The sequence below is a fragment of the Microtus oregoni genome, unplaced genomic scaffold (assembly GCF_018167655.1).
Source record: "Microtus oregoni isolate MIOR12 unplaced genomic scaffold, Mior012 000002F_ref0000024, whole genome shotgun sequence".
Classification (NCBI taxonomy): domain Eukaryota; kingdom Metazoa; phylum Chordata; class Mammalia; order Rodentia; family Cricetidae; genus Microtus; species Microtus oregoni.
The window spans coordinates 85,547,824-85,558,165 of record NW_024543061.1 but is presented as its reverse complement, the minus strand read 5'-3'; the positions used below and the strand labels follow the sequence as shown (position 1 = coordinate 85,558,165).

The 10,342-nt window shown below is 53.0% G+C and overlaps 1 protein-coding gene across 1 annotated transcript; it reads left to right on the top strand.

The window, feature by feature from the left end:
• The first annotated feature begins 5,532 nt into the window (after positions 1–5,532).
• On the top strand, positions 5,533–9,903 carry Bhlhe41 (basic helix-loop-helix family member e41). Its single transcript, XM_041679155.1, has 5 exons — positions 5,533–5,901; positions 6,044–6,107; positions 6,429–6,536; positions 6,849–6,960; positions 7,337–9,903. Exons 1-5 carry the CDS (start codon positions 5,840–5,842, stop codon positions 8,218–8,220), a joined length of 1,230 nt encoding a protein of 409 aa, XP_041535089.1. The 5' UTR covers positions 5,533–5,839; the 3' UTR covers positions 8,221–9,903.
• Positions 9,904–10,342: the final 439 nt, after the last annotated feature.

Below are 10,342 nucleotides of genomic sequence, written 5' to 3'. Positions count from 1 at the left end.
GAGACTGGGTCCTTACAAATTAAAAGGGATGTGTGCTCTTGGGCCATGTGCTGAGCATGCAGCTGGGAAAACCAGCCTTCTATTCTGGGACCCGAAATCTATTGCCTTCAGCAAATAACATCATCAATATTTTAAAGCCATCTTTGGATTCTGTGAGGAGCAGTGGGTGTCCCCTCCCTTTTCAGAGACTTCTAGGCACCCCCCTTTCTGCAGTGGGCCTGTGCATTAACCCTTCTCTGGCCAGTGAGAAGAAATTACTACACACATGCCCCCCGTGCCAAGGCTTTGACGTGAACATCAATGCAGAACACTTTTAACTTTTTTGAGCATTCTGCTTCATAAGCTACTTGCTTTTGGCACGGAGTTGTGTGAAATACTGGTAGACTACACTTGCAAATCACCAAAACGTGAGTATAAAATGCACCCGGGGCTGGGGCACCAGGGTAGAGGGTGGACTACCTGCCAAGAGGGCCCTGGGCCCTCCATCCCCTCCCTCAGGATCTCAAAGGAAAGGTGTGTGCCCACCTGAAGGACTTCCCTCATTGTCTCACAGGTGGGAGCACACCCTGGGCAGACCTCAGTCCTCCAGGCCACCAGAGATATTCACTTGCTTAGTATCATATCTGGGATCCTAAAATAGCCACACACCGCCTCTCCCAAAGAGCAGAGAGACCCAGAGAATCTTGACAAGGCAGGAACCTTCTGTTCCCAACAGAAACACCATCCTCTAGGGAGAGCCCAGTTTCTGTAGGGAAAAAAACGAAGCAGACCCTCCTGAAGCCATCAGTGGGTGCCTGGAATTCAGGAATCAGGATAGCTGGGGCTAAATGTCTCATTTTACCACAATCAACAGGGAGCAACTTGTCCTGTGTTAAAAGTCACAGGGCGAGGGAGATGGCTCCATGGGCACAGAGTTTGCTGCAGGGGCACAAGGATGTGAATTCGGACTCTGATTGCCCCGGGGGCACAGGGACACTCATCTACAACACCAGAGTTAGGAGTGAGGCTCAATGGCCAATGAGCCTCGCTCAAACAGTGATGCAGGATTCTTCTTTGTATGCTGTGAGTACCATCGGTTAATAAAGAAACTGGTTTAGAGCTGTGATAGGGTAACTTAGAGCTAGGCAGGAAAAACTAAACTGAAGGCTGGAAGAAAGGAGGCGGAGTCAGGGAGAAGCCATGGAGCTGCTGCCTGAGACAGGCGTGTGGAACCTTGCTGGTAGGTAAAGCATAAAACAATGAAAATGGGTTAAATTAATATGTCAGAGTTAGCCAGTAAGAAATTAGAGCTAATAGGCCAAGCAGTGATTTAATTAATACAGTTACTGTGTGGTGATTTGGGGGCTGAGCAGCTGGGAACCAACAAGCGGCCTCCCTCCAACAAAACAGTGAGCTCCACAATCAATGAAAGATCTCAATAAAATGGGGGGGGTGCGATGGAGGGAGAGTCTTGATACGGGCCTCAGACCTCAGTGCACACACACACATGCTAACATACACGGGACAGGGGGAGACACAGGTACCATGTGTAGACACCCAGGAGAAAGAGGTGGATGCTGAGGTGGTACCCAGAGAGGCAGCAAAGGTAACAATGACTTCACCCACCGGTCTGTGAAAGAGTGAAGCTGGGCATCTTTAATTATAAGCAGGACACTCACTTGTGATTAACTATAAACCAGAAGGAGTTCTGAGCTCATTTTTTGCCTTACTGACTTCAGCATCAGCCAAGGCTCCCTCTGTAATCACTGGAAGAGGGCACACTGGCATCTGCTCCTTGTCTGAACAGGCACCTGGTCTTCCCGTTCTGGGTTCACCAGGGCTTTCTAACTGTTTCCCACCCCAAGTCTTCACGTCGGCCTTGGCTTGATCTGCTCAGTAAAGTTGGTGAAGTTGATAACCATCACCTTTTCACAGCTGAACTAACCTCAACACACCTGTGTAACATTATACATGCTCAACAGGTTACTCGGACTTAAATCAATGCGGGGCTAAGTGCTTGCTGCACATCCCATCCGCATGTCTGAAGACTAAACCCATCTCTACCGCCAGCCCCTATGCTTTAAGAAGTAAATAAACAAGACTTACTTACACTTATGTGTGTAGGTATTTTGCCAGATTGCATGTCTATGCATGTGTGTGCAGGCCTGGTGCCCAAGGACAGAGAGAGAGCTGGATTCCCTGGAAGTGGGGGTTACTGATGTTTATAAGCGCCCATGTGGGTGCTGGGGTGCTGTGGGACGATGGTTTTACCCTGTAAAGATTTGGTTCTTGTACTTATTTAACAAAATGCTGATTGGCCAGTGTCCAGGCAGGAAGTATAGGAGACAGGGCAATGAGAACAGGAGAATTCTGGGAAGAGAAAAGGTTCATTCTGCAGTTGTGACCCAGCGGCAGAGGAAGCAAGATGAGAATGCCTCACTGATAAAGGTACCAAGTCACGTGGCTAACATAGACAAAAACAATGGGCTAATTTAAGATGTAAGAATTAGTTAATAAAAGCCTGAGCTACTAGGGAGACTAGTTTATAATTAATGTCCACCTCTGTGTTTCTTTGGGACTGATCAGCTGTGGGACCGGACAGGATAGAAACCTCGGGTCAATACTGGGGTGTTGTTAAACCACCCAGTCATCTCTCCAACCCTGAGATCCCACACTTCCCTTGGTCGGTCCCCCATCTCTATTTCATCCTCAACACATACTCTCCTACCAGCCAATGAAGAAACACCTGTGGGGTAGCTGGTGTGCACTCAGACCTCACACAAATGAGGAGAGGGCACAGACTCCAGAGCGGTTCTAGCTTCCTCATCTGCACAAAAATAGCATTAACACCTTACAGGGTCACAGCAAGCAGTAATGGGTTCATCCTTGAGAAGCCCTTAGGAGAAACCCGCTACTCTAGTCCTAAATGCAGCCTGGCCTTTAGTTATGGCTCGAACAGCTTTGCTCTCAAGGGTCATTTGGTGGCATGGGGGGGGGGGAGGTGACCACTGATCCCTACAGGCAACAGTTTGAGACAGAAGTGACAAGAGACTCAAATGTAAGATGGGATATGCAGGAAATGTCATCCTAAGAATGATTAAAGGACGAAGGCAACGAGAAAACAGAACAAAAACACCAGGGAAAAGTGGCATGCAGCAGGGAAAACAGGGAGAGGGGACCAGGGAAAAGTGGCATGCAGCAGGGAAAACAGGGAGAGGGGACCAGGGAAAAGTGGCATGCAGCAGGGAAAACAGGGAGAGGGGACACGGCAAAAGAAAAAAGTCAAGAAAAACAGAACGGCAAGCAGGAAGGGCAAGAGAAGAGAAAGTAGGAGAAGGAAGCAAGAGTAACCTTGAGGCCTTGAGGGTGAGCCAAGGCAGGGGGTGACGTCCCACACCTTTAATCCCATCACTCGGGAAGCAGAGGCAGGCCATCTCTGAGTGTTCAAGTTCTAGGCCAACTTGGTCTATATGGGCAGGGAGCTCCAGGCCAGCCAAGACTATACAGAGCAACCCTGTCTCAAAGAACAACACACTCACAGAACTAAAGAATAAAAACCAAACGGGCAAGAAGCCCCTTTACATCTTGAGCTGTATCAGAAGAAACGCTGACTGTAGAATTCGTTTGGACCTAAAGAGCAGGAAGCCAGGGAGAGGAAAATGTTGCTAAAGAAGGCTGAGGGGCACAGCCCAGAGTCTTCTCAGAGAGGACAAGTTTACGAGCTCACTTCAGCCCTTCCTCTTGATCCCCAAAGCTCCTGTACCCTTCCTCCCATTTCAGCTAAAAGCTGCCCGACTCAGTGCTAGAGTTCCTCCTTCCAGATGTTGGCCTTGTGACTCCTTGCTCTACCAGCAAGGCCACGATGCAGGGACCCAGACTTATTCATTCCCCTAATGCTCTCTCTAGTCATCATTTTAAAGGGGGAATTGACTCTGGAATATGTTTGTGGAGTACCGCGAACTTTCAAAAATCTGGACGGGGAGCTGTTATTTTTATTTTTAAATGCTTCACCTCAGGCTCCTTCGTCCCCGCCTAGTCTAGCCGGTTAAGAACTAGAAGGAAGCAGCGATGATCTACTGAACGAATAACGCTGTTTGGAGCTCTAACTTGCCTCCGAATCACAGAGATCAACCACGTAGAGAGGAGAGAGGGCGGGTCGAGGCTTAAATAAAAATCCGCATTTTAAAAAATCACTTTCACTGTTATCTTTAATTAATCGCCTGCTGTAAAACGCCCCGAGTCGTCCTACTCGAGGAACCCGGGAGGGTGCTGGAGAGGAACTCATCCCCGCGGCTCCGCCCAGGACTCGGGCTCCTCAACCGCGCGCCAGGCTGGGAGGAGGCTCGGCGGCACGTGACGTGCTCCAGCCGCCGTGGCCGGCGACCCAGATCCGTCCCCGGAACCCAGGCGCTGTTGCCCTGGCCCTGCTGCGCTCCAATGCGCGTTCATTTGGGGCCCAGGTCCCTTCTGGGTTCACGTGCCACCGGCGATCTTAAATGCCCCCCGAGGGAACGTGACTGTCTCATTCCGTGCAGAAGCAACCCGGGGTCTCCACGTCCGCGGGGATGGGATTCAAATTCGTATTTATCCTGAGCCGCGGGGTCACTGGCACCTGGGGACGGTTGTCCTCTCTGGCGTGTGGACCGAGCTCCCGAGGCCGCGGGGCGCGCGCACGGCATCCCTGCGCGCTGATGTGGCAGCCGCCGCAGGTCGCATCACGTTGCCGGCCCTGTGCTGGTACCCGCTGGAGACGGGATTAAGGAGGGAGGCCGCGGAGGTGCCAGTAGTAAACGTGGGTTCGCCACACTCTTAGCGTGGCTTATCGCACGAGGGGGGTGGGGTGGGAAACACCACGGCGTCTCACAAGCTGGGGCTGGCAGGACCCCGACTGCGTGGCTCTCCCGCAGCAGTCCTTACACGCCACCCACTCCGTGCCACCCCTCCCCCTCTCTGCGCTCCCCCGGGAGCACCGAGGCCCCAAACGTCATCTGCCGTTGTGATGAGTGGCACCGCAATTCCGGCTGCTGCGGGAAGTTTAGGTAGTCCGGGGACACCGTGTCGCCAAAGCTACTTGGAATGCGACATTTGGAACCAGCGACTACATTTTCAGTGATCCTAATTCCTTCCAGAGATTGGACTGCAAGTCCTCCTATTTTCAGGGCAGCCCTCTAGCCAGTGCCACGGGGTGTCTTTCTACCCTACCCTCCCTCCACGCCCGACCAGTGAGCAGTGAGCAAAGCCTCGGAATTTTCCTTCCCTGCTCAAGTTTAGCCACCGGGAATTCGCGTCCTTTCTCTGGCCCAAACCAACAGCAATCGGTGAGAAAGCAAAAGGCCACGTTCACGGTTCTGCACCGAGATGCCGGCCGAGCCGGGGAAGCCGCGCGTCCCGCCCCGCCCCCGCGCCCAGCAGCGCCTCGGGGAAGACGAACAGTTCGGCCCGGGTGGCCGCTTCCTCCCGGTGGCCCCGATCAGGTGTCCCCGCCCCCTCCCGGCCCCTCCTCCCCGCCCCCCTCCGGGCTGGACCGCGGATGGTACGTTCCGCACGTGAGCTGGGTGCTGGTCTGGCCGGCGACGCGCGTGCCCTGTGGCCAAACACTGCCCGGAGTGAGAGCAAACTACCAGCGCAGTGCGTGTGTGTGCGCGCGGGGGTGCGCGCGCGGGTGTGCGAGAGGGTGAGCGAGCGAGCACGGGGCGGAGGGGCGGCCAACTGCTTCACACTTTCAACACTGCACCGAAGAGGGAGAGCAAGACAGCCTGGAGACGCACACATCCCCCCAAGATCTCCCCAGGCCAACGTCCCACAGATTACAGGACAGAACCCTCCAAATCGAAACGGAGGAAACGGACAGCCATTGAACATGGACGAAGGAATCCCTCATTTGCAAGAGAGACAGTTACTGGAACATAGGGATTTTATAGGGTAAGGTGTACGCACCGTGGCGAATATCTAGATGTCTAGGAGTCGGTTTGCCTTTTTTTAATCCTGCACAAAGTGATATGAAACGGGCGAGGGCAGAGCCCCTCCCGGAATGGGGGCCTGATGCTGATTTCTGTTTTTGCAGACTGGATTACGCCTCTTTGTATATGTGTAAACCCAAAAGGAGCTTGAAGCGAGATGACACCAAGGTAAGCCTTAAGTTTCCAATAACCTGCCTGGATAGTTAATTAGGGCCATTGATTTCGCAGGGAAACTCTGCGTGCAAATATATTCCAGTCCCGAGCTTCCCTAACTGTGAATTTTAAGTGGCTTGCTGGATACTCGGGGGGATATTCAACACCGCACCTGAATTTAAATTGGATTTTAGAAGTCTAGAGGAGAGAGAGTTCCTGGGCATTAGTTCATTACATAGTGTTTGGGGGTTGGGGTGGGAGGGTTCTTCTATCCAGTAAGTGAATGAGTGGATGTTTAGCTTACAGTTGTCTCTTTTCCCCGGCTCGTATCTGAAGGATACCTACAAATTACCGCACAGATTAATAGAAAAAAAGAGAAGAGACCGAATTAATGAGTGCATTGCTCAGCTGAAAGATTTACTGCCTGAACATCTGAAATTGACAGTAAGATCTTAGCACTTTTTCATTCTCTGATGGTCCAGGGTGTGCTGGCCTCATATAAACTCCGGGAGATGGGGTAATAAATGTAAATATTAAGAGGCCTGGCCTCCAACTTGTGCTGTGATGGAGAGTTTCCCAGGGGCTCCGGGCTGGGGGCAGAGAGATCATTGATGACCTGCCTTGTGGGGAGCTGAGCCGCGCTTCCTTCCCAGTGATTTTTCCCCCCTAAGTTGCTGGGCTTCACGGGGGAGCCGATCAAGGAAAATTCATGTGTTTTAAAGTAACCCCTGCCCCCTTCCTTTTGCACCACTGCAGACACTGGGGCATCTGGAGAAAGCAGTAGTTTTGGAATTAACTTTGAAGCACTTAAAAGCGTTAACAGCCTTAACGGAGCAGCAGCATCAGAAGATAATTGCTTTACAGAATGGTAAGTGGGTCTGAGGAAGCATGCCCTGATAAACCGAGTAGCGTTGGGGCGCAGTGCTAGAACTCTCCACCGCGTTCTGCTCCAGGTGAACATCGCCTCTGGTTTCCCTTTGCTGCCAAGTATCCCAGACGCTTTCTGCAGAGCTGGAGGAGCCCCGTTTTATTTAAAGTGGCGGCTGCTCCTCTCTAGTTGGGTTTTTAAGTCGGGAGGAGAGCGCCTCACCCCGCCACCCCCTCCTCTCGGCAGTCTGCGGATTATATCGCTGGAATGCCCAGGAAAAGCCGAGCTCACTGTAGGCAGCGCAGGGCCCACGTGATGAGCAGATGTCTTAATGCCGCGGTTTTTCTTCTCGCCTCCCTCCCCCCGTGCACCCTAGGGGAGCGCTCTCTGAAATCGCCGGTCCAGGCCGACTTGGATGCGTTCCACTCGGGGTTTCAAACCTGCGCCAAAGAAGTCTTGCAATACCTCGCGCGCTTTGAGAGCTGGACGCCCAGGGAGCCGCGCTGCGCACAGCTTGTCAGCCACCTGCACGCCGTGGCCACCCAGCTCCTGACGCCACAGGTGCCCCCGGGCAGGGTCCCCGGCCGCGCGCCCTGCAGCACTGGGGCCGCGGCCGCCCCCGGCCTTGATCGCGCCGCCCGCTGCGTGCCGGTCATCCAGCGGACTCAGCCCGGCACCGAGCCTGAGCACGACACGGACACCGACAGCGGCTACGGAGGCGAGGCGGAGCAGGGCCGCGCCGCCGTCAAGCAGGAGCCACCCGGGGACCCGTCGCCCGCGCCCAAGAGGCTGAAGCTGGAGGCGCGCAGCGCGCTCCTGGGCCCGGAGCCCGCGCTGCTCGGCTCGCTCGTGGCGCTGGGCGGGGGGGCGCCCTTCGCGCAGCCGGCCGCCGCGCCCTTCTGCCTGCCCTTCTACCTGCTGTCGCCGTCCGCTGCCGCCTACGTGCAGCCTTGGCTGGACAAGAGCGGCCTGGACAAGTATCTGTACCCCGCGGCGGCCGCGCCCTTCCCGCTGCTGTATCCTGGCATCCCCGCAGCGGCCGCCGCCGCCGCCGCTGCCTTCCCCTGCCTGTCGTCCGTGCTGTCGCCGCCTCCCGAGAAGGCAGGCTCCGCCGCTGGTGCCCCCCTCCTGGCGCACGAGGTGGTGCCCCCGGGGCCGCTGCGCCCCCAGCACGCGCACAGCCGCACCCACCTGCCGCGCGCTGGGAACCCGGAGTGCTCTCAGGAAGATGCCTCGCTGCCTGCCAAGGATTCCCCCTGAGCCCCGCAGCCCTTCCCGAACAGGGGCAGGGGGCTCCCGAGGAGTCGTCAGGTTTCCAAGTTCAAAGGTCCCCTTACGCGTGCCAGGGAGGAAGAGTAAGATGCTCGACAGGCTTAGGACAAAAACAGGTGTTTTGTGTACGTTTGGAGTTCTTGTTTTGCCCGTTTCTCACCCTTTTGCCACCCCACCCTCTACCCGATCACACCCACCCCACCCTTCGCCCCCGCTGTTACAGATCCTCCGTGCGAATTACTGGTTATGTTCTATTACCCCCCCACCCCACCCCCAAATTTAGTCCACTCCCCGTTCCCTTTCCAGACAGAGTCTGGCTTTGGGAGTCTGTTGGGTGGGAGAGCCACGTGGAAAAGAGAGTGCCTGGTCCTAGGGTCCTTGGACTCTGGGGCCTGGAGCAGCAGGTGTGTCCCCCAGCTGTCCCTTGAGGAGGTACTCCATTAACTGAGGGTCTCTTGAGAGTTAAATTTATGTGTCAGTATTTTGTGGTGTTTGGCTTTTCGAAAGGTACTTTTTTTTTTTTTTTTCCAAAAAGGTGAGGATGCTCTTGCCCTGTTGTGGGGCCCTTGGAGTGATGTCTCTGTACCTTGCACTTGTTTGGAAAGACTGGGCTTTGGGCCATCTTCAGGCTCTGTGTCAGGGTGGGAGCTGGGGGCGGGAGGTTGGAGCCCTTCGCGCCTCTGCTCGCACTTTATTGACAGATTGACCTCAAACCCTTTGTCCCACTTCAGTTTCTCAATTCATGTGCTATGTCCCAGGTCATAGATTTGTGTTTCTGAGCATGGCCCCGCCCCCACCGTGGGTTACTTTACCCATCATGTTCCCAAATTTTTGTAACGTTACTATTTTTATTTTTTAATTTTTCAAAGGGCACCGGGCTGGAAAAAGAAAAGCCCAAACCAATTGATTGGTCCTCAAATTCTTAGATGACAGAAGTGGAGGGAAGGGCCAGTGCTCCCCTGTAAGTGAAGTGCTCTGAAGATGTAGAGGGAACCCTGTTGGGCCTGCTCTCTCCGTTCTGTATATATTTTTCTGGAGACCAAACCAGCTACCAGATAATCAGAAAGAAAGCTCGTTCAACACGGCACACACCAAGACCTTGTCTAGATATTTTTAGTTTGTTTGTTGCTAAGGTAGCACTGAGAACTGTCACTTGAATGTTACGTAAGGGGTGAGACAATAGCCTGGAGTGGGAAATTATCTGGGTCTACTAGTGTGTTCGGGTCCGTCTGCTGCTGCTGCTGTTGCTGCTGTTTGCCTCAAACGCTGTGTTTAAACAACGTTCAACTCTTAGCCTGCCCAGGCGGCTGTATGTACATAGCTGTTAATACACCCAATTAATGATGCCTGACATGCTATTTTTCTAGGGGAGAAAGATACGTGCTAATGGTATTTTGAGTTAAAATATCTTCTGGGAGGACTTGGTGAAGTGTTTGCACTTTGGTTACTATGCTTATCATGCTTGGTGCAAGCTTATGCTGTCTTAAATTATTAAACAAAATAAATACCGTCTGCAAGAAACCAGCCGGTTTAGACAAGTTTAGTATGTAAAGATAAGCTAGAATCTATCTTTATATTCTAGTATTTTCAGCACTCCCTGAATTCTATTATCTAAATATTGCCACACTATTTTGTGATTTAAAGCTTATTACTAAGGAATAAAGACTTTATATATGATATGAGGCTGTCTAATAATTAAACAACACCGAATACCCCCACTAGTTCCCAGCGACTTCTGAGAATTGGGACAAGAGCTCATCAGACCGGGTCCTCTGACACGGTTTGTCTGTTTGGTTTTGGTTTTTTGTCATTGGTCTCCAGGGAGGCTTCAGGGTCTGGCCTTGTGTCCCAGCTTGTCTCCAGTGCATCAAAACTACAAAAGGAATAGTCTAGCAATCACCGGTGGTTTGTTTACCTTAGCCCCAGTTAGCTAACGTTTTTATGATTTTCCAGGTTTGGGTCCTGACCTCAGATACCCTTTGCTGTGCAGTCTGGAGTTTCTCTCACCCAGGTCCTAAACACAGGACTGTGGGGAGGGGATGTTTCCATCATGCGCATATTTTGCCTTCTTAACTTTTACAAAGTAATCCTGGTAGGGGACTTGGCCTTG

What these genes read in the sequence shown, in the direction of transcription:
- Bhlhe41 (XM_041679155.1), top strand. Translation starts at nt 5,840, where the DNA reads ATGGACGAAGGAATCCCTCATTTGCAAGAGAGACAGTTACTGGAACAT. An exon ending in GAACATAGGGATTTTATAGG is followed by an intron (nt 5,902 to 6,043) that starts GTAAGGTGTACG and finishes CTGTTTTTGCAG; the next exon opens with ACTGGATTACGCCTCTTTGT. An exon ending in TGAAGCGAGATGACACCAAG is followed by an intron (nt 6,108 to 6,428) that starts GTAAGCCTTAAG and finishes TCGTATCTGAAG; the next exon opens with GATACCTACAAATTACCGCA.